Source organism: Eumetopias jubatus, unplaced genomic scaffold (genome assembly GCF_037043125.1).
Source record: "Eumetopias jubatus isolate StellerSeaLion01/CBP00866 unplaced genomic scaffold, mEumJub1_p1.0 scaffold_6, whole genome shotgun sequence".
Taxonomy (NCBI): Eukaryota; Metazoa; Chordata; class Mammalia; order Carnivora; family Otariidae; genus Eumetopias; species Eumetopias jubatus.
This window is the reverse complement of record NW_028274812.1, coordinates 119,603,144-119,627,655: the sequence shown is the minus strand read 5'-3', so window position 1 is coordinate 119,627,655 and position 24,512 is coordinate 119,603,144. Positions and strand designations below refer to the sequence as shown.

The 24,512-nt window shown below is 35.7% G+C and overlaps 1 protein-coding gene across 1 annotated transcript; it reads right to left on the bottom strand.

The window, feature by feature from the left end:
• Positions 1-11,757: 11,757 nt before the first annotated feature.
• LOC148164139 (butyrophilin subfamily 1 member A1-like) lies at positions 11,758-23,040 on the bottom strand. The gene is made up of 9 exons (XM_088023767.1): positions 22,950-23,040; positions 22,593-22,613; positions 22,487-22,507; positions 22,381-22,401; positions 21,328-21,408; positions 20,979-21,005; positions 20,354-20,380; positions 12,511-12,537; positions 11,758-12,287 (listed from the first exon to the last, which is right to left on the bottom strand). The coding sequence occupies exons 1-9, from the start codon at positions 23,038-23,040 to the stop codon at positions 11,758-11,760; spliced, it is 846 nt and encodes a 281-aa protein (XP_087879893.1).
• Between the last annotated feature and the right edge of the window lie 1,472 nt (positions 23,041-24,512).

Here is a 24,512-nt window from a genome sequence, read left to right as displayed (position 1 = left end):
CCTTTTTCATTTTGACTTGGTTAGATTTTAGTTCTTTTCTTTCTCCAAAAAAGGGTTTCTCTAATAACTTCCATGCTTTTTTCAAGCCCAGCTAGTATCTTTAACATCATGATTCTTAACTCTAGGTTCGACATCGTACTAATGTCTGTATTGAGTAGGTCCCTGGCTGACAGTACTACCTCTTGTTCTTTTTGCTGAGGTGATTTTTTTCGTCTTGTCATTTTGTCCAGAGGAGAATAGATGAATGAGAGAGCAAAATGCTAACAGGTTATCAACGTCCCAGCAAATATACTGTATACAAATCAGAAAAGACCTGAAACCAGGGGGAAAGAAAGGGAAAGAAAGAGAAAGAAAGAGGAAAAAAAAAAAAGAAAAAAAAGATAAAAACAAAAACAGAACAATACAAAAAAAGGAGAATATGATCAAATATGATCAGGCTAGTGCATAGATCAGTGCCACACACTAGCTTTTGGGCGTATTTTGGTCTTAGAAAAAAGTGCCTCCTAAAATTTTAAAGGAAGAAAGACATATATGTACAAAATAAGGGTTGATACAATGAAGGGATGGAAGATGACTGTAAAGATGAAAATTATAAAAGATTTTATAAAAGGAATTGATAAGATAAGTTGTTTGAAAAAAGAAAGAAGAAGATTAAAAAAAAAAAAGAAAAAAGGGAGAGAATGTGATCAGGCAGGAGAGTAGAATAAAGCCATACACTAGTGATTAAGGGTATATTTTGATCTGTTAGAAGAAACTGTATCTCAAAATTTTAAAGAGAGAACAACTTATATATATATGCCAAAAATGAGGGTAACTACTATGAAGGGATAAAATATGACTCTAAAAATGAAAAATAAAAAATGTTTTTTTTTAAAAAAGGGATTGATAAGATGTTGGTTGAAAAAGGGAAAAAGAAAAATAAAAAAAAAACAGTTAAAAAAATTAACTTTGATGAACTAATGAATCATGGTAAAAAAAAGCCATGAATTCTATGTGCAGTATCCCCATAGCGCTGGAGTTCTCCCAGCGCTCTCCTTGATCGGTAAACTTGGTCTTGGCTTGCTGGCTGTTTGTGCTGATCTTCTGGGTGAGGGGCCTGTTGCCATGGTTTCCAAATGTCTTTGCCAGAGGCTGAATTGACCCGCCCTTGTTGGTCTGGGCTAAGCAAGCTGCTCGGGTTTGCTCTCAGGAGCTTTTGTTCCCTGCAAGCTCTCAGTACAGCTTTGGAGGACCAGGGCGAAAATGGTGGCCTCCCAATCTCCACCCGGAGGAGCTGAGAACTTGGGGCCCCGCTCCTCAGTGCACCCCCAGAGAAAAGCAGTCACTCCCGTCTCCCTGGTCTCCGGCTGCACTCCGTGCTCACCCGGCCTGTGACCGAGCGTTTCTATCTCTGGCACCGGACCCCGTGTGGAGTCTCCAAACCCAGCAGATCCCTGCGGTGCGCTCCCACGCCGCTCCTCCCAGGGGAGAAAGGGGAGTCTCCCCGGCTCTGCTGCTTGTTGGGTCCCCACTGGAGGAGCAGTGGCCTGACTGGGCCGCGGATCACAGTTTATGGTAACCCCGAGCTGAGAGCCCGTGCCTCGGCTCTGTCTCTGCAGCCGGCTTCCCCGCTCCAATACCTGGGAGCTCTGCCGCACTCAGGCACCCCCGGTCTTTCTGTGACCCCGAGGGTCCTGAGACCACACTGTCCCGTGAGGGTTCCACCTCCTGCTTAGCCACTGGAGTGACGTCCCTCAGCGGAGCCAACTTCTAAAAGTTCCGATTTTATGCTCCACGGCTCTATCACTTGCCAGAAGCGGCCAATGGAGGCCCCCTCCCCCACCATCTGTCCTCCAGAATATCACCTCGGATTCACTTCTCCGCAAGTCCTACCTTCTAGTAAGTGGTCGCTTCTCTGTTCAGAGAGTTGTTGCTACTCTCCTCTTCAATCTCCTGTTGAGTTTGTAGGTGTTCAGAATGGTTTGATCCCTATTCAGCTGAATTCCTGAGACCAGAGGAAATCTAGGTCTCCTACTCCTTCGTCATCTTGCTCCGCCCCCCTGGTGTTGTGTTTTGATTGCTCTCTCCCTCAGGTCAATCCTCTGAGGAATTTCTTATTGCCTTTTTTGGACCTTGTCCAGTAGGTGGAAAGTTTGAACTATATGTATTTGGTATACTTGTTAAAAGAAGCTAGATCCTATTTTCCCTATAGGTGAAGCTTTGCAGCAGTCTATGATCAGTTGACTTGGTGCATGTGAGGAGTTTGTCCTGGTCTTCCCGTGTGGGGGGAGGGGCTGCTGTGCTGGTTCTCAGGCAGACACTTGCCCTAGTAAAGATGTACCTGTAGGGCACAGGGGGGCAGGGCTTAGTATAAGTAGCTCCAGTCTTTACTGGGGGGGCACTGTGTTGCTCACTGAAGTCTGTCAGTGCTGATGAGTCGAGCCAAAGTGGTGTTGCCCTTACTCTCTCTCCTCCCTGAAACAGAAAGTTCTTGTCTGCTACTGTTCAAGAAGTACTCACAAAAGAACAAACAATCTCCCTTCTTGTGTCCCTGGCTTCTGTCAGATCCCTGCTTTCACCTTGTCTGTGTCTGAGCTGTCTGCCTGCCAGGTGGCAGCATACTCCTGTGTTTTATCTCAGTTATGTAGCTAATTTTTAAAACTTCAGAGCTGCATTTCTACTTTTGTAAACATTTGTAAGATAAGGAAAGTTGCTTTCAATTTTTTCAAAGAATGGGTTGTAACTTAAATGGCATCATAGGCTAATCTACTTAGTCAACCACAGTATCCTCAACTTGCTTCTTTTCCTCTGGGTACATAGTTTTAATTTTAAATATTTCTGGCAGCACTGAATAACCCCCATTGGGTGTAAGAGGAGTCTTCAAAGAGGGTGTGAAGGAAATTGGTTACCTTCCCAAAATGCAGAGTCATTTCCAATGACAGCCAAAAGAACCAATAACCTGCATGTTCCAGGCAGGAAAAACGTAAGCTCAGTTGCACAAAAGACAAATGAGAAGGCAACAACTATCTCTGAGAGAGAAAAGGTAAATAACCAATGGAACAATATGAAATTTCATTTTCCTCTCTTGACTGGGCATTACAGATAGAGATTCAGAAGGAGCTGATTCTGGTAAGAAGTTTCACTTTTCTGACTGCCAGTTTTTTTTCAAGCTATCTTCTGCAGGCCCTGGTATTTACCAGTCTCCCCTTGGCTGTTTAAGGGAATAAAATTGTAGTTTTCCAGAAAATCCATTTTCTTCAAGTCTGGGAGGGGCACAGATAGGGGCCATCTTTTGAAGGTAGATATGAGGGTGTTTGAAAGGCCATTAACTTGGTGGGCTTTTGTTTATAGTTCTGTTGTCTTTTCAGAGTGGAAAAACAATTTAGATAGAATTGGTGGAGTGAATACTCAAAGGAGAAAAGAGGAGAGTAGGAGGAGTTCCATCAGTCTTACACAAAAGTTTCTTGTGGTTGGCAAGTGATCTAATGTCAATTTAACCCATTCTGTGACCAACTTATCCTAATACAGAGTCTTCTTGAGGTAACAAGCATTCTAACAGCCTTTAAATGCTCAACCTATGTCGACAATTTTTGTGGTTTTTTGGTTTCCAAGATCCCCACTAACAATAGCCTTTATCCACACAAAATAAGACAAACATGTGCACCTTAATTATTGGCAGTTACTCAGAAATGTTACTGTGTCCTGGCCACAAAAATGTCCTGTGTATACCATTGACAATTCCTGCTTGCTGAGGTTTTCCACCTGGGAAATTGTGGTCTGAAAGGCTAGGGGCTTGGTTCTGTGCAAACCCTTCTGCAGCACAGTTGGGGTCCAGGCAAAACTGCCAACTCAACTGGCTACAGGCAGAATGGCCAGCTCAGTTGTGCTTCAAGCATAATCATCTTCCAGCTCAAGCTTACCTGCCGTGTAAAGGAAAGCCAATTAGATTGGGAACTGGAATGCAGAAGAGCAGAGCTCAGAACTGAGGGGAGCTTACCCACAGCCCTCAGAAACAGAAAAACTGAACTCAGCGGGTTTGTGAGTACCAAGCCTGTGCTTCTCTTTGCTGCTGGAAGTTCATTTAGATTGCCCCCAAATCTATCAAATAACAAAAAACCAATCAAGTAAATATTAAATCATGCAGCATCCCATCTAGCAAGTAGAGGGGAGCTTCAAAAGGCTACAGAAAAGGGAAAGTTTTTAAAGACAGAGAGGAAGTGGAAAAAAGGAAATTACTAGCAAAAAATCCATTGTTTTAGACAAGGTCACCCCCTGAGGGGAACAGTAGGAATCTAACAGTAAATATGATAGTGTTGACCAAAAAATTCCATGTCAACTGGTTAAAGGTTACATTTCTGGGGTGTTAAAACTACTTAAATTAGGTATTAAGTCTTAGTTTACTGATTTGGGCCCTTAACCTAAGTGACACCATTTTGGCCTGTGTCTTTATTTTGAATAGTAGGATAAACTAGAAACTAACAAAATTGACTGCCTATGGAGGTGGGGTGGGATCAGAGTGGAAACAAGAGTGCTGTGTGTAGATAGAATTATTGGGAAGGTGTGAACCTCCTCCTAATATAACTTTTGTACAGTTTTGACTGCTTGAAAATATGTTACTCCCAAAAAAAAAGAAAAAAAAGAAAATATGTTACTCCCTCGTATATTTAAAAACAAATCCAACAAAGATGAGAAAATAATCCTAAAATACAGACACTAACAAAATACAATTAACCATATTTCTCATGAATGATATAAGCACACTGAAAGGAAATACAATTAATCTAATTAGCTCCTAAATACAGTAATTTTGAGTATAAACTTTCAGGCTAAAAATGAGGAGAGGTATAAAGATTTATTAAACTTTAGTTAATAGGTTTGTTTTTCTTGGTTGCATGGGTGAGCAATTCTGAATGTATTTTTTTTTTGTTGTTTTTGTATTATAGCATTGAACAAGTAAACATATTCTGGATAATCAAACCAAGTCATTTCATGAACATGTTTTCATATTTTTAGATAAATACCTGGTGGAGATGTTGGTGGATCATAGGATAGGTATATATTCATTCATAGGATAGGCATATATTCAATAGAGGGATATTGTCCAAAGTGGTTGTATCATTTCTACACTCCATTCATCAATGTATGGAAGTTCTCATTGCCTCAGTCTCTCAACATTTGGTGCTGTCACTTTTTTTAATTCCATCCACTGGTGGGTGTATAGTGGTATCTCATTCTGGTAGTGTGTAGTGGTATCTCACTGTGGTTTTAATTTGCATGGTACTAAACCCTTTTTTTAAAGTGAACCCTTATGTTTATAGCAGCATTATTTATAATTGTCAAGGTATGGAAGCAGCCCAAGTGTCCATTGATTGATGAATGGATAAAAAAGATTCCACAATGGAATATTAGCCATAAAAAAGAATGAAATCTTGCCATTTGCAATCACATGAATGGAGCTAGAGAGTATAATGTTAATTGAAATGTTGGTCAAAGAAAGTCCAATACCGTGTGATTTCACTCATATGTGGAATTTAGGAAACAAAACAAATGAGCAAAGGGAAAAAAGAGAGAGAGACAAACCAAGAAACAGAGTCTTGATTATAGAGAACAGACTGATGATTACCAGAAGGGAGTGGGGTGGAGGGATGGGTGAAATAGGTGATGGTAATTAAGGAGAGCACTTGGCATGATGAACACCAGGTGTTGTATGGAACTGTTGAATCACCGTATTGTACAATTGAAACTAATGTAATACTGTATGCTAACTACTTGGAATTAAAATAAAAATTAAAAAAACACTTTTTAATGTGTTTATTGGCCATTTGTATTCTTTTTTTAATTATGTTATGTTAGTCACCATACAATACATTATTAGTTTTTGATGTAGTGTTCCATGATTCATTGTTTGCATCTAACACCCAGTGCTCCATGCAATATGTGCCCTCCTTAATACCTAACATCTTTGTCATATGTATTATTTGGCAGTGCTTGTTTTTCATGTCCTGTTAAATTATATTGCAGTTAATTTCATTTTTAAATTACTTGTTGGTAAGATATAAAAATGTCATTTGTTTTGTATAATGCTAATGCATCTAATGTTCTTTCCAAAGGTCTCTGAAGACTCTACTTTCAAATAAGTTCACATTCACAGGTACCAGGGATTAGGATTTTAACATACGCTTTTTGGGAACATAATTTAATCCATAACTGATATCCATATGCAAAAAATTAAACTTGACTCAAACTCTATACCTTACAAAAATCTAATTCAAAATAGATTATAGATCTGAATATAAAATGTTAAATAGTTAAACTTTATTTAAAAATATAGCAGAAAATCTGATTTTTTAAAGCCAAATAGTTTTTGAAACACCACAAAAATCATGATCCATAAAAGAAAGAATAAATTGAACTTAAAAACTTTACCTAGCCTCAGCAATCAGATAACAAAAAGAAATAAATGACATCCGAGTCAGCAAAGAAGTAGGCAAACTCTCACTGTTTGCAGATGATATGATACTTTATGTGGAAAGCCCAAAAGACTCCACCCCAAAACTGCTAGAACCCATACAGGAATTCAGTAAAGTGGCAGGATATAAAATCAATGCACAAAAATCATTTGCATTTCTATACGCCTACGAAGAGACAGAAGGAGAAAATCAAGGAATTGATCTCTTTTACAATTTACATTTTAAATTGTACCCAAAACCATAAGATACATAGGAATAAATCTAACCAAAGAGTCAAAGGATCTGTACTCAGAAAACTATAGAATACTCCTGAAAGAAATTGAGGGAGACAGGGGCGCCTGGGTGGCTCAGTTGGTTAGGCGACTGCCTTCAGCTCGGGTCATGATCCCAAGGTCCTGGGATCGAGCTCTGCATCCCTGCTCAGTGGAAGGCCTGCTTCTCCCTTTCCAACTCCCACTGCTTGGTTCCCTCTCTCGCTGTCTCTCTCTCTGTCAAATAAATAAGTAAAATCTTTAAAAAAAAAAAGAAATCAAAAACATTCCATACTCATGGATTGGCAGAATAAATATTGTTAAAATGTCTATGCTACTAGAACAATCTACACATTTAATGCACTCCACATCAAAATACCATCAGCTTTTTTCACAGAACTGGAACAAATAATCCTAAAATTTGTATAAAACCAGAAAAGACCATGAATAGCAAGAAGAATGTTAAAAAAGAAAACCAAAGCTGGTGGCATCACAATTCCAGACTTCAAACTCAATTTCAAAGCTGTAATCATCAAGACAGTATGGTATTGGCACAAAAACAGACACATAGGTCAGTGGAACAGAGTAGAGAACTCAGAAATGGACCCTCAACTCATCTTTGACAAATCTGGAAAGAATATACAATGGAAAAAAGATAGTCTCTTCAACAAATGGTGTTGGGAAAATTGGACAGCCACATGCAGAAGAATGAAACTGGACCATTTCCTTATACCATACACAAAAATAGACTCAAAATGGATGGAAGACCTAAATGTGAGCTGGAAATCCATCATAATCCTAGAGGAGAACACAGGCAGCAATCTCTTTAACCTTGGCAAGGGAAACAAAAACAAAATGAGCTATTGGGACTTCATCAAGATAAAAACCCTCTGTGCAGCAAAGGAAACAATCAAAAAAATCAAAAGACAACCAATGGAATGGGAGAAGATATTTGCAAATGACATATCAGATAAAGGACTAGTATCCAAAATCTATAAAGAACTTATCAAACTCAAAACACAAAGAACAAATAATCCAATCAAGAAATGGGCAGAAGACATGAACAGACATTTCTGCAAAGACATCCAAATGGCCAACAGACACATGAAAAAGTGCTCAACATCACTCAGCACCAGGGAAATACAAATCAAAACTGCAATGAGATACCACCTCACACCAGTCAGAATGGCTAAAATTAACAAGTCAGGAAACAACAGGTGTTGGCAAGGAAGTGGGGAAAGGGGAACCCTCCTACTCTGTTGGTGGGAATGCAAGCTGATACAGCCACTCTGGAAAACAGTGTGGAGGTTCCTCAAAAAGTTGAAAATAGAGCTACCCTGTGACCCAGCAATTGCACTACTGGGCATTTTACCCAAAGATACAAATGTAGTAATCTGAAGGGGCACCTTCACCCCAGTGTTGATAGCAGCAATGTACACAATATCCAAACTATGGGAAGAGCCCAGATGCCCATTGACAGATGAATGGACAAAGAAGATGTGGTATATATATATAATGGAATATTATGCAGCCATCAAAAAATGAAATCTTGCCATTTGCAATGACGTGGATGGAATTAGAGGGTATTATGCTAAGCAAAATAAGTCAATCAGAGAAAGACAATTATCATATGATCTCACTGGTATGAGGAATTTAAGAAACAAGGCAGAGGATCATAGGGGAAGAGAGGAAAAAATGAAATAAGACAAAACCAGAGAGGGAGACAAACCAGAAGAGACTCAATCTCAGGAAACAAACTGAGGGTAGCTGGAGGGGAGGGGTTTGGGGGATGGGGTAGCTGGGTGATGGACATTGGGGAGGGTATGTGTTGTGGTGAGCGCTGTGTGTTGTGTAAGACTTATGAATCATAGACCTGTACCCCTGAAACGAATAATACATTATATATTAATAATAAAAAACTAAAATAATAAATAGTAGAAGATAACAAATAAAAAGAACTAGTCAAATCAGTCAAATAGCCATGAGAAGATCTGCTCCTTGAGGGCAGAGCTCCTGTCTAGTTGCATGTGATACATCCCCAGTGCCTAGAATGTGGTAGGCACATGGTAGATTCTCACTACTTGACAGTAAAAAAAAAAAAAAGGAATATATATAAATAAATATGTATTAAAAAACAAATAAATAATAAAAGCTTTTATCTGCAAAATATACTGTTAAGAGAATGAAAAGACAAGCTTCAGGCTGGTAAAAAAAATATTTGCAAATTACATATCCAACAAAGGACTTGTATCTAGAATATATAAAGAATTCTTAAAACTCAACAATGAGAAACAAACATGCCTCTCAAATGGACTACTTCCAGAAATAGACCCACACATACATAGTCAACTGATCTTTCACAAAGGTTCAAAGGCAATTCAATAAAGAAAGGAGAGTCTTTTCAACAAATGGTGCTGGAACAACTGGACATATACATGCAAAAAAAAGTGAATCTACACATAGACCTTACATCTTAAATAATGATTAGGATATAAGCATATGAAAAGATTTCCTACATCATATGTCATTACAGAATTTGTAATTTAAACAACAATGAGATACCATGACACACCTATTAAAATGGCTAAAATCTAAAACTAAATACTGTCTCAGATGGTTAAGCGTCTGCCTTCGGTTCAGGTCACGATCTCAGGGTCCTGGGATTGAGTCCTGCATTGGGCTTCCTGCTCAGTGGGAAGCCTGCTTCTCCCTCTGCCTCTCTCTCTCTCTGTCTCTTATGAGTAAATAAGTAAAATCTTAAAAAAATAAAATAAAACTAAATATTGTCAAGGATATGAAACAATAGGAACTCTAATTCTTTATGATAATCATACACTAGGATCCAGCAATCATGCTCCTAAGTATTTACCCAAATGAGTTGAAAATGTATGTCCACAAATGACTTACATTTGAGTATTTATATCAGCTTTATTCATAATTGCTCCAAACTGGAAGAACCCAAAATGTCCTTCACCAGGAGGATGGATGCACACACAAAGTTTGGTATATTCTTATGATGAAATGTTATTCAGCAATAAGAAGAAATGTGCTATCAGACCACAAAAAGACATGGTAAAACCTTAAATGCATTTTTCTAAGTGAAGGAAACCATTCTAAAAAAGCTACAGATCTGTATGTTTTCAACTATCTGACGTTCAGGAAAAGGTGAAACTGTAAGAATGGTAAAAAGATCAGGGGTTGCCAGAAGTTGGAAGGAGGAGAGGAAGAATAAATGGGTGGAGCACAGAATATATTTAGGAGTGCAAAACTATTCTGTATGGTACTGTAATGTCATGACATTACTTATTTGTCAAAATCCCCATAGAAAGTACAACAAAGAGTGGGTCTAATGTACATGATGTAATTTAGTTAACAATAATCTATCAAACTGGCTCATCAATTGTAACAAAAGCACTACTTCAAGACATTACTAGGTGAAACTGTATAGGGAAGAGTGGATATATATATATATATATATAAATTTTTTGTACTTTCTGTACAATTTTTTGGTAAACCTAAAACTGCTCTTCAAATAAAGTCTATTGAAATGTTTAGAAAATAGGCTATAGATTTGAACAGACACTTCACCCACAAGGCACACAAATGGTATACAAGCACAGGAAATGATGCTCCACATCATTGCCCATTAGACAAATTCAAGCAAAAATTTAGTGAAATACCACTACAAAATTATTATAAATAGGATTAAATAATAAAAGAGAAATGAAACAATAAGGAAAACTGACAGTAGCAGGTGCTGGTAAGGATGTGAAGCAGCTAGAGCTCTCAAACATTTCTAGTGGGACTTCACAATGGTAAAGCTGCTCTGGAAAGAGTCTCACAGTTTCTTACAAGGTTGAAACTTCTCTTACCAGATGACCCAGTAATTCCATTTTTAGATATTTATCACAAAAAAGTGAAAAATAATGTTCACACCAAAAAGTACACATGAGTGCCTATAGAAGCTTTATTTATAAAAATCCCAACCTGGAAACAACATAAATGGTATTCAGTGGGTGAATAGACAAACTGTGGTATATTCATTCAAAAGGATACTGCTCAGCAAATATTAGGAATGAAGTACTAATGCCTACATTAACATGGATGAATATAAAAGCCCCATTCTGAATGAAAAGCAGTTTCAATAGATAACATACTATATGATTTTATTTTTGTGACATCCTGAAAAATATAAAAGTATAGGGAAAGAAATCTGATTAATTTTTGCCAGGTAGGATATTTATGAAAAGTTTGACTACAAGGGAACAACATAAAAGTGTTTCTGGGGACAAAGGGACTTGTGTCCTTGTCTTGTACCTTGAATGCAGCAGTGGCCAGGTAAGTCTATAAAAATGTTAAAACTCATAGGCTTCTACTATAAAAAGTCAATTTTACTACATGTAAATTAAGAAAATGTCCTCTAAAAATATAAATGGTGGTAGGAAAAGAGAGGGTTGAATCAATATCTCATAAGGGAATGAAGAGAGTAAAAAGTGTAAGGATGAATTTCATGCAAAGGAAAGGATAAATTGAGGGATAAATTAGAAAACATTTGGTTCCCTGTGAATGTCTTACTGATTAAACAACTGAAAACACTTCAATTATTCATGTATTTGAAACTAAGTTTATTTTTCTGCATATCACTTTATAAACATAGTACAAAACCCAAAGGTATAAAAGAGTATAAAATAAAATGTTATTCTCTTTATTCCTACCTTTGTCAGATATTAAAGTTTCAACATTGTATGAACAATCACACACACTAGTTCCCTGTATACATTTATAGAAATAAAATGATTCTATTATATCAGTGTGTATGTTTTATATGTATATATATTTTCATTAAACGTAGCATAAGCAACATACACTTTTCCACACTTCACCATGCCTTTGGGGAGTCATTTATGAAGGACATAAAATGTTAGGGAGAACCAAAGAAAAGGACAAGGAAAAATAATTTGCTTCTGGTATAGGAGAATTCATGTCATTTCCTCATGCTTCAATCCACACTGCAGGTCTTAGGTGCTCCTAATACAGGGGAGGGACCACAGTAAGGGTTATGCTTCAGGCACTGGACAGATGGTCACATGTTTTGAATCACCGAGCCAAAGCCTGAAAAAAGGCCTTAGAGACCCATTAAAGGAACCTTGAAAGAAGGTGTGAATGTGGGATTTATCTGTCATATTATAGAATGAGATACGTCCATCCTCATACTCTAAGAAAATACACACTCTGGTAGGGGTCTCTTTTAGAGTAAGCTGCATTTCTGGAGAGGTGAGTGCCCAGTACTCACTTTTATAAAACCTGATGGCCCAGAAACCATCCTCAGGTTTTACACAAATCCTCCCCTGCCTCATTACATTATCGCTGCATATTCCCAGGTCCCAGGCTCCACTGTCTCTGATGTCTACTTCCCAGTAAATCCTCCCCGAGGTGATGACTGGGTGACCCAGAACACAGGGAAGGAAATTAAATCTCCTTGGGTCCTTAGGCAGATCTTGAGACTTCGTTCCACATGTTACACATTTGTTCCCTTGAGACAAGATGAGGGCAGGATGGGCTGTGGCTGGATCTAGAATAACATTTGCTGCAAAGACAATAATATTCTCTGAAAGACAGAATAATATTCTCTGAAAAGGTTAGAGTGATCCTGGAAGCAGAGATAGCTGTGTTAGCCTGAAATATCTCGGGGTTGTGGGAGGATATATATTCTCACTGGAGTTTTTCATCTGCTCTCCAGCAACTTCTCCTGAGACTGAGCTGGAGCATAAGGAGTAGAGGCCCTCTTAGACCATCAAGGAATGACTCACCAGCCTGGAAAAATTCTTTCCTCCAGTCTGAAAAGAACATAAATATGCATTATCAGACCTAATATTTGAATTTATTGGCACAAGAGGTAATTTCTTCCTTCTAATACTTTTTTTGTTAATGTCCCAAATTTATTAAGTAATGTTTGCTTGACCTAAAGTTTTCACTGCTTTTCTTGTTAAATATTCCCATAAAGATTAATTCCTCTAATTTGTATTTTCTTCAGTATAGACTAGAGATGTTCCCAAGATAGTTATCTTCTTTTTAAGTAGGCAGTGAAATTACATGTCTCCATTCCCCACCCCATTGCATTTAGGTGAGTTTATGTGACTGAGTTATGGTCAATAAAATGTGCACAGCAGGAATCATAACATTTATACTTTTGACAATAAAATAGTTCATATGATATTTTTTCATTCTTATTCCCATTATAACACTTTCCCACTCCTCCCCTAGGTACAAGCCTAAGACCAAAGACCCTAAAAATGGAGACATGACAGAACAGATAAAACTGACTACAAATACAGACATCCATAATAAGTAGAGAAAACATTTGCTAAAACTGTTGCCTATGATCATTTGAAAAGCATATCATGTGTCCTAAACAGACTGCAGATATGAAGGAATGTGTTTGAAAAGAGAACATTCATTGAATCTGTTTTTAACAACCTATTGAAAAAAAACTATTCATTTTCAAAATAATTATTTACCTTTTTTAGGACATAAATCAAAATAAATGGAAAAACTCAAAAAAATGGGCACTTATCAGAGTTTAAAAAGATGACCTTTTCTAGATCAAGAATTAGCCCACCAACTGTTTTTATAAATACAGTTTTGTTGGAAGACAGCCAAACTAATTCATTTTGTATTGCCCATGGCTCCTTAGTGTACAAGGCACCATTGAGTAATTGTGAAGAGACCATATAGCCCACAAACCCTAAACTATTTACAATATGGATCCTTACAGAACAAGTATGGTAATCACTTTTCTAGACTACCCCAGAGAAGAGATGAAGTTAAATAGTGTATTTTTAGCACAAAGGAATAGGGCAATTTCTTTATTGAACAAAGTGACTTAAGGAAAAGAACAAGTTAAGATGATGGATTTTTCATAGTTGCTTCAGGTAGCTTCAAGAAACCAACCATAAAAGGAGATGTATAAGAAAATAAATCAGATTGGCAAATATGTCTACAGTTACTTTGGATATAGTTCTTGCTACATGAAACTAACTGGGAGGAAATATATGAGAAGCCTATAAAATTCAGAGGAAAATGTCAAAAATAAAATGAAGCATAGGGCTTCTGTAATGGCTGAATGAATGGCTTGGTAAATTCTCTCTCCCAAAGCAACAATAAAACTAGAAAAGTTCTCAAATTGGAAATGTTGAATTCTAGAAATTCACAAAGGGCACACCACAAATTGAGAAACACTTAGGAAAAACTAAAATGATTAATAAAAAAAGTCCATAAAAGGATCTTCTCTCATTAAAATGGAATTAAGTTGAAAATAAAAAACAGGAGCAAATTTTAGAAACAAAGAAAAATTTGGTATTAAACAATATATTTATGAATAATCTGTCGAACAAAAAGGAAATCAAAAGAGAATTTAGAAGATATTTTGAGTTGAATGAAAGTGAAAACATTACATACCAAAATTTATTGGATGCAGCTAAAAGCAGTGCCTAAAGGGAAATTTAGTTTTAAATGTCTGATATAGAAAAGGAGAATTAAACCAATTACTAATTAAACCAATAAACTAAGCTTCTCCTAAAGAGACTAAAAAGTGAATAATAAACTGAGCTTGAAGCAATCAAAAGTAAGCAAATAATGAAATTAGAAATCAGTGAAGAAGGGTCGCCTGGGTGGCTAAGTTAGTTAAGCATCTGCCTTCGGCTCAGGTCAAGATCTCAGGGTCCTGGGATGGAACCATGCTGTGGACTTTCTGCTCAGTGGTAAGTCTGCTTCTCCCTCTCCTCTGTGCCTCCCCTCCTTCATGCTCTTTCTCTCTAATAAGTAAATAAAATCTTTTTAAAAACATTAAAGAAATCAATGAAGAAAACCCTAAATTCAATATTTGACTGTCTCAGTCAGTTAAATAAATGTTCCTTCTTAGAAAAGTCAGCAAAGTTCAATAATAAGAAGCACAGGCACTTTGTTATGTTGAGCACCAGGTGTTGTAAGGAAGTGTTGAATCACTAAACTGTACACCTGAAACTAATATTACACTGTATGTGAACTAACTGGAATTTAAATAAAAACTTAAAAAAATTTTTTTAAAAGCCACAATAATCAACACACACACACACAAAAGGGGATTTTGCAAGACAGGACATCAGTATTAAACTCTCAGAAATTAGAAGGCTAAAATGGGAATTCTATGAAAAGCCCTATGCCACTGAATTAGACTTAGATGAAATGCATAAATTCTTTAAAATACAAATTACTGAAAATGACTCAAGAAATAGAAGATCTAGATAGATCTCTAACAAGTAAGATATTAATTATTAATTATACAATTACAAGAATTATTAATTATAAAATTTCTACAAAGAAATTCCCAGGCCCAGTTGGCTTTACTAGTGTACTTTACCAAAAATTTAAAAAATAAATAATGGCAATAGTCAACAAAATCCTCTAGAAAATAAAGGAGGGAGGGATATTTCTCAACTAATTCCAGGAGGTTAGTATCACACTGATACCAAAGCCAGAAAAGACATCACAAATATTCTTCATGAATACAAATGCAAAATCTCTCAATAAAAATTAACAAACAGAATATAACACATACAAAAAAGATTATAGACCACCATCAAGTGGGGTTTGTGCCCAGAGTGTAAGATCACCTTAATGTGTGAAAATCAATTAATGTAACAAGCCATACTAATAAAATAATCAATAAAATGACATAATCATAATCACAATAGGCACAGAAAAAGGCATTTGATAAAATCCAATACCCACCATGATAAAAAAAAATCAATAAACTGAAACAGAAAGGCAGTTTTCAACCTGATAAACTGTATCTATGAAAAATATACAACAGATGAAATACTTAATAATAAAATAATGATTTTTTTCACTTCATGGTAGGGATCAAGGCAAGGATGTCTGCTTTTGCTATTTCTTTTCAACATTGTAATGGAGATTCTATGCAGTTAGTTAAAAAAAAAAGAATTCAGATTTGAAAAAAGAGGTAAATCTCCTTTTATTAACAGTTGACTCATCATTCCTGAAGAAAATCATACAAATGTCCACTAAAGTCTACTAGAACTAAATCAATAAATTCAACAAGGTTACAGGATAAAAAAGTTGATACACAAAATTTAATCATGTCTAAAATGAAATTAAACTATTCCATTCACAATTTCAAAAAATGTCAAATAGGAAGAAATTTAATGAAAAAGTGTAAGATTTGTACACTAAAACTACAAAACATTGCAGAGACAATACAGATGATATAAGTAAAAAGAGAAACAGTCTATGCTCATGAATAGAAAGTCTAATATTAAAATGGCAATTCAGGGGGGCTGGGTGGCTTAGACGGTTAAGCGTCTGCCTGCCTTCGGCCCACATCATCCCAGGGTCCTGGGATCGAATCCCACACCCAGCTCCCTGCTCTGAGGGGTCTGACTCTCTGTTTCTCCCTCTGCCTTCCACTCCCCTTGCTTGTGAGTGCTCTCTTTCTCTCCGACAAATAAATAAATAAGTCTTTAAAATGGCAATTCACCCCAGGTTTATTGATTCAACGCAATTCCTAACAGAATTATTCCAGATTTTTTTTGTTTTTGTTTTTTTGAGAAATTTTCAAGTAGATTTTAGAATTCATATGGAAATGCAAAGGAACCAGAATAGCCAAAACAATTTTTTAAAGAAGATCAAAATGAGAAGACTTACATTTTCAAATTTTAAAACATACTATAAGACAATAGTAATGAAGAGAATATGAAGAGAATGGCATGAAGACAGACAAATCAGTGGAACACAATTTTAAATCCAGAAATCAACTCATGATCAATTGATATTTTCAAAAGATGCCAAGGCAATTCAATGGGGAAAGATACAGTCTTTTCAAGAGTTGGTGCTGGTACATCAGATATCGACATGCAAAAAGATGTATTGGGATCTTTCCCTCACCCCACACAAAATATGAACTCAAATGTGTCATAGACCTAAAGGCAAGAACTAAAACTATAAGATTTTCAATAGAAAAAATTGGAGAAAAATATTTGAAACCTTGAATTATGCAAGGTCTTCTGAAATATGAAGCCAAAAGCTTGTTATAAACAAACTGATAAATTGGACCTCATCAAAATAAAAACTTCTGCATTTCAAAATATACGAATAAGAAAATGAAAGGACAATACACATATAGAAGAAAATATGTTCAAACAATTTATCTGATAAGATATTTGTATCCAAATATATAAGATTTCTTAAAAGTCAAAAATGGGATGACAAACATTCCAATGGAAAAATGGCAAAATAGGGTGCCTGGGTGGCGTAGTTGTTTAAGCATCTGCTCAGGTCATGATCCCAGGGTCCTGGGATGGAGCCCCATGTTGGAATCCCTGTTCAGTGGGGAATCTGCTTCTCCCCCTCCCACTTCCTCTTCCCCTCCCCCACTCATGCTCTTTCTCTCTCTCTTGCTCTCTCTCTCAAATAAATAAATAAAATCTTTTAAAAATAAATAAAAATTAAATTAAAAATGGCAAAATAATAAATAGATATTTCATCAAGGAAGGAATACAAATGGCTATAAACTACATAAAATAATATTCAACATCATTTTACATTAGAGAAATTCAAATTAATACCACAAACAGATTACTTCACATCCACTAGGAAGACCATAATAAGAATTATAGATAATAACAAATGCTGTCATGTACTGCTGCCCAAAATGTAAAATGGTACAGACACTTGGTTAACAATTTTATAATTTCATTAAATTTTAAACATAAATTTATCATATGATTTAGAATTCCCACTCCTAAGTCTATAATCAAGAAAAAATAAAACACATTTTCATTCAAAGATATGTATGTGAATGTTCCTAGCAGAATTTTTCATAAGGCTTCAAAAGTGGAAATTGGTGCAGCCACTCTGGAAAGCAGTATGGAGTTTCCTCAAAAAGTTAAAAAGAGAACTACCCTCTGATCCAGCAATTGTGTTACTAAATATTTACCCAAAAGATACAAAAATACTGGTTCGTGGGGGCACATTCATCCCAATGTTTATAGCAGCATTATTTACAATAGCCAAATTATGGAAAGAGCCCATATGTTCATTGACTGTTGAATGGATAAAGAAATTGTGTGTGTGTGTGTGTGTAGAATATTACTCAGCCATAAGAAAGAATGAAATCTTGCCATTTTGCAACAATGTGGATGGAGCTAGAGTGTATTATGCTAAGTGAAATAAGTCAGTCAGAGAAAGAGAAATATCATATGATCTCATTCATACGTGGAATTTAAGAAATGGGGGAGAAAAAAGAGAGAACCATAAAACAGCCTCTTAACTATACAGAACAAACTGAGGGTTGCTGGAGGGGAGGTGGGTTTGGCAAATGGGCTAAATGGGTGATGGGTATTAAGGAGGGCAAGTACTGTGGTGAGCACAAGGCGTTATATGTGGATGAATCACTAAATTCTATTCCTGAAACTAATATTACACTATATGTTAACTAACTAGAATTTAAATTAAAACTATAAAAAAATGGGAGTATTCTAAATACCTATTATCTGGGGAATGAATAAGCATAATGTGGCATATCCTTACAATGGAATACTATCTGGCAATATAAAGGAACAAGGTACTAAAACATGCTAAAAGGAGAGTCTCAAAAACATGTTAAATTAAAAAAAAAACAGACAAGAAAGGCCATGTATTACATGATTCCAATTATACATATCCAAAAGGCAAAGCTATAAGAGAAAGTAGACTAGGGATTGCCTGAGCCTGGGAAAGGACTGGCAGAAAATGGAAACAAAAGATCTTTTGGGGTGATAGAAATCTCCAAAAAAACTGGATTTGATGGTTGTTGCCCAACTGTGTAAATGTATTAACAAATCATTGAATTGATTTTCAAAAAATGTGTGAACACTTAGTTAAATGTATGGTATGTAAATTATATCCAATAACACTTTTTTCCAAAAAAAAATGAGCTGAGTAAAAAAATTCTGTAAGCATGAAAGCTGCAAAGCATATTTTGTAATAGTAAATTTGCACAAGCCAGAAGAGTGCTATGCCACTATGTGTTTGAAGTGGGGCAGAGCTAAGGGCTACTGAGGAAAACAAGAAGCAAGTTACATGTTAAGAGCAAAATAAGGGTCTACATAATCAGGAAAATTCCTCCACCCTCAGAATAGGGGGCCTTCACAACATGGCCTGGTGGAAATTCTTACTGCTGTTGGTAAATGATGCCTGTGGTGCTTTCTCCTTCCTTATTCTAAACAAAAATTTTTATTCCATGTTTTATTGCATTGTCTAAGTATGGAATGGAGGGTACAGACAACTCTTTTCTTTGAGTACACAGATTTCACAATCCAGAAGAGTTACATCCACTGACAGAAGACGAGTGGGCATCTCCTAAAGATCTTGGCCTTAGGGTTTGTTGCAGTGACTCCATGGACCCTTGGCTTCTCTTTTTGAAAAAGGACCAAGTTAGATAGATACAGGAAAAGAAACATTAAATTGATCCTTGTTACCTGAAAGACAGCTTGTTGTAGAGATGGCAAAACTCTAACAATACTCATTGCTTTTCTGTTTTTCTGGGAAAACAGCTAAACCACCTTTCCCAGCTCCATTGTGTCTAGGTGAAACCACATGACAGACTGGCCTATGTAGACATAAGTGGTCAATGCCTTTTCTTTCTTTTTTTTTTTAAGATTTTATTTATTTATTTGAGAGAGAGAGAATGAGAGATAGAGAGCACGAGAGGGAAGAGGGTCAGAGGAAGAAGCAGACTCTCCGCCGAGCAGGGAGCCCGATGTGGGACTCCATCCCGGGACTCCAGGATCATGACCCGAGCCGAAGGCAGTTGCTTAACCAACTGAGCCACCCAGGCGTCCGGTCAATGCCTTTTCAACCCCTGCCACAAAACACTATATATTTTGGTGATCTTCACATTTCTTTTTCTCAAAAAATTTTGACTGGAGTTAAGCGTCTGGCTTCGGCTCAGGTCATGATCCCACGGTCCTGGGATCGAGCCCTGCATCGGGCTCCCTGCTCTGCAGAAAGCCTTCTTCTCCTTCTCCCACTCCCCCTGCTTGTGTTCCCTCTCTCACTGTGTCTCTCTCTGTCAATTAAATAAATAAAATCTTAAAAAAAATTTTTTGACTGGCATTGAAGGACATCGAGAATATTGGGAAGTTACACAATGAAAGAGTCCAGATCAAAGTCATTGCTTAGAGGACATCTCCCAAGTAGGTCTTCTTAACCAGGAATATTTGTATACACATTAGAAATACAATCTAGCTTGCTAAACTATTTCACATTTTGATGTTTATTTGAAAGAGTAGCTAGAATTAATTCACATAAATATAAAACCTCCTTGGAATTGTGAAAAGGGAAAAAGTAAATTTATTAAACTGACAAGATACTCTTTTTATTTCTTAATATCTTCTTTAATTAACTTGTAAATGTCCTGTGAGACACAGGTTAGAAAAAGATGGAAAGAAAAGTAATTTATATATCTTGGTAAGTTTTCTATAGAACAGAAGTTATCTACAATACATTTTTCTCTGTCATGTAGTAGTTAGTAGCATGATATCTTGCAGAATTTAGGAGCTTAATTATATATCTTAGAATCAGGGAAGATTATCATGGTCAAGGCAATGTACTCACCAGGGTACAATGATGTGTTCTGCCAGCCTGCAAGGGAACAAGATGATGAAATATTATTACCCTTTCCTGGTCCTTCTCATATCTTTTTCTCTCTTCTCATCACTGGCATTCTCTAAGTATTCAGTTACATATTTATCTCTCTGTCACTTTCCTTCCTCACAAGCATGTGACCATTCCTTACCTGAACTAGAAAATGGTTGAGTTGTGTATGTGTGTGGAAAAATATAAACTCAGGAAAAAAAGGCAAACTAAAAATAATAAAAAGAAGAAAGGAAATAAGGGAGATAGAAAATGAAGGAGTGATGATAGAAAGGTGGATAGTTTGAGATAAAGATAGAAAAGAAGGATGGAAAATGGAAGCAAATAAGAAAAGAAAGGAATTAGGAAGAACAGAGTGAAGAGATAAAGAATTAAGAAAGTGACACGAAGTGAAAAGGATATTCCAAATTAGGGAAAAATGAGTTAACTAACTTTACAGATTCTCTTCCATTTATGCTCCTACACAGTGAACACAGGCAATGGTATAGTATGCCCGACTCGTGGGAACAGGGTTTAGAGTAGAGTTAGGAGTCTTACTATTTGTGGAATTTAAAAACTGCCATGAAAGAACTTCTGAGCTACTTACCATTCCTAAATTGGGTTCTTCTCTGATCTGAAAGGAAATGTACATAGAAGACTGGGACTTTATCGAAGACATGCATTTTTTGATACTCTATCACTATCATATTAGTCAAGCCATTGCTCCCTTATAAATTATTTCTTATGGATATAATAAAGCTGACTTACATGATTTTTAGGACTTAATCAAAATAAGCAGGTAAATCATTCTTAGCATGATAACTGCAATATAAAGAGGCAATAGGAAAATGTAAAAGACACCCAAAATAAAGAGGTAAAGGAACAGGATAAAGTGAAGCATGGGATTTCCACAATATAATATCTTGCAAATATTTTAACTATTGGAATACAATTACCAATTTCCTTTTGCAATTCTCCTGATATACAAAAGTGAAAACCCCATTTTAATGTCACAGAGAAAAGAAAAATTAAAGTTCCTTAAAAGAATTACATGTGAAATAAGTTACTCTATTAAAATTTTAAAAAAGCCCTCACTTTTCTAGAACACTTATTGAAAACAAAACAAAGCAAAAATATAGCACATGCTTACATGGATAAATTATTTTACAGTTGAAATTCAAGAGAAAATTGCCAAAATCCCCAGTGATATATTGTTTTTTAACTATTTTCAAATGCTGATATTAATGAATGTAATGTAGTCATACTATCCATCATCTGTGTAGTAATAGCTACAATTTATTCAATGCTTCCACTGAGATAGGTATTATTTAATGGCTTTATATAATTACTCAGTTGAATGCTAGCAACATAATGGTGAAGTAGTACTCCTCTGTTTACAGAATAAAGATCTGAGAATCAAAGGGGTCAATAACATGATGAAGTTTCTGTTGGTAAATGGGCAGATCAATGACTTAAACCCAGGTATGTTAAACTGCAGATTAAAGACTCACTCACTATGCCATAATCCTTCACTTTGGGTTCAGCCAGCTGAGACTTCAGTTAAAAGGTAGAGAGAGTAGTAGTGTTTGTTCTCTATAAGGAACAATCTATTGCACATTTTTTGAAAAAAATAGTGCCTTGCTTATAAGAGTTTCAGTTTTACTTAGAATCAGATTGTTGGCACAGCAAGAACCATGAGAGCTCTTTCAAATACATTGTCAGATTAGATTTCACTTATCTCAGAGCTACTAGAAGAAGTTATTGCTAACATCAAGGAAACAGCTGAAAAATAATACATTAGATTAAGATAGGGATGAATGACAGAAGTGAGTTAACTAATGGGAGAAGAACAAAGCAAGAAACAGGTAAGGGAAATAGTAATAAAATAAACACAAATGAAAATCATAAAAGTAAATTATGTAGAGAAAGTAGGAGGAATGGAAAAGGAAAAAGCAAGCAAAAATCCATATGGGAAGATCATATCTTGTAAATAAATTATTAAATTTTACCATTTTCTTTCCGAAGTTCACCTGAAAATAAAACAGAGTAATGTGAAAATCACTATGACACGGACAATAGGAATATCATATTTTGTAAATAGTCACTAAATTTTACCATTTTCTTTCCGAAGTTCACCTGAAAATAAAACAGAGTAATGTGAAAATCACTATGACACGGACAATAGGAATATCATATTTTGTAAATAGTCATTAAATTTTACCATTTTCTTTCCGAAGTTCATCTGAAAAATTAAAAAAAAGTAATATAAAAATCATTATGAAACAAACAGAACAAACAAAAAATCTTGCAAAAATCTTTTCTCCTATTGTGTGTATAATAGGTTAGCCACTTCAGAGAAAAAAAGATTATATTTATTTTCTAGGTGTTTTACTGAAGAACTTATGGGATTCCACATTGCTTTATGTCAAATGGTAAAGCAGAAAAATAATTTTAAATTTCTTGTGACTGAACTTAACATCCCCCAAAATAATTTCGTAGAGTCTTCTTTAAGCATGGTATCATTGTCGTCATAATCATCCTCATCACCCCCACCATCATCACCAGCATCCCCACTGACATTCATTAAGTGCTTTCTCTGCACTAAGCTCTGTGATACATGCTTCACAAGCAGCATCACATTTGATCACCAAAAGTGCTTCAGAAATCATGATGCTTATGCAAAAGAGTAAACTGAGGTTAAAGCAATAGAAGTGATCTGCAAATGAAATAACAGAAGGTCAAATCAGTTCGTTTACTACCAAAGTCCTTGGTTCAACACAATGCCAAGATGCCCAGTGTTGCTCTCATACAGTCAAGAGCTGACATTGCTTAGATTATGTGATTTGTACTTATGTGAAGATAAAATGCCTACCTTGCTCTTCCTTCCTTCTCTCTGAAAAAGAAATGAGACAAATATTTGGACAGTTTAGAAAAAACAATCAGGAAAATCTTATTGCATACTAAGTTGAAACAAATTTTAAGTTTAGCAATAGAGTTGTGAGTAGATTGGTGTATTGGGAGAAAGTTTAATTTGGTATAATGTGAAAATACTGAATGCCTTATCTTTTTATTGTCTGAAACTGAGTTTGCTGCAATGATATCCTTCCTAAGTGATTTAAGATTTGGAAACTCATCATCTTTTATTTTCTCTGCAAATCAAACAAGAAATATTGATTAAAATAATTGAAGTGATTCATAAATGAAGATGTAGAGGATCAAATATTAGTTCTTTTAGGGGCAAACCCTATTTTTACAAAATGCCAAAGTACCAAGAGCATTGCTTTTATATAATCCAGGATAGGGTTTCCTTCAATAATATATTTTTGATTTTGGATGAGATAAATTTCTCTTTGACTTCCTCCCTTTTCTCTGAATACATTCATTAAACTAATTTATTTCAAATAATTGATACAACATAAAAATGAATTAAAAGAGGGTAAAATTTACTAGGTCATTTGATGAAGAGAAAACACATTTTTTTTCACATTTTCAAAACAAAATAGAACAAATTTTTGATTTTCAGAATTTATAATCTCTTATTTCTATCCACGTTTTTCCCTTCTCATTTGCTCCTTCTGTTACTTCCCTTATGCCTGCAGAAGTTTCTTTAGCATTTCTTATGAGATAAATTTGGTAGCTAATTTCTTTCTTTTCCTGACTTTTCTTTCTTCCATGCATTAAAGTTTTTCTTTTGTCTTTTTGCTGAAATCTATTTTCACTGAATATATAGACTAGTGGGTTGACAGTCTTTTCTTCCAATATTTTAATGATTTTGCTTTATTGTATTCTTGCTTCTATGATTTCTGGTGTGAAATCACCTGCTTTTGAATCATTTCTCCTTTGTTGTTTTACTTTAGATACCTTCAAGAGTTATTTCTTTATCTTTGGCTTTCAAAAATTATGATCATAATATTTCTAAGCATGTAGGTATTTTTTGAGTTTATTCTGCTTATACTTTGCAAAGCATTTTGTATCCTTAAATTTAAATCTTTTACCAAGGTTGAGAAAATTTTGACTTCTTCAAATAGAATTTTTTTTTAGATTTTATTTATTTATATGACAGAGAGATAGAGAGCACAAGCAAGCAGAGTAGCAGGCAGAGGGAGAAGGAGAAGCAGGCTCTCCACTGAGCAGGGAGCCC

Coding starts and splice junctions, on each gene's coding strand:
- LOC148164139 (XM_088023767.1), bottom strand. CDS start 23,040: ATGATTTCTGAAGCACTTTTGGTGATCAAATGTGATGCTGCTTGTGAA. Junction 22,614..22,949: donor AGAGAAAGCACTTAATGAAT/GTCAGTGGGGAT, acceptor TTAATTTTTCAG/ATGAACTTCGGAAAGAAAAT. Junction 12,288..12,510: donor GAAAGAATTTTTCCAGGCTG/GTGAGTCATTCC, acceptor TTGTCTTTGCAG/CAAATGTTATTCTAGATCCA.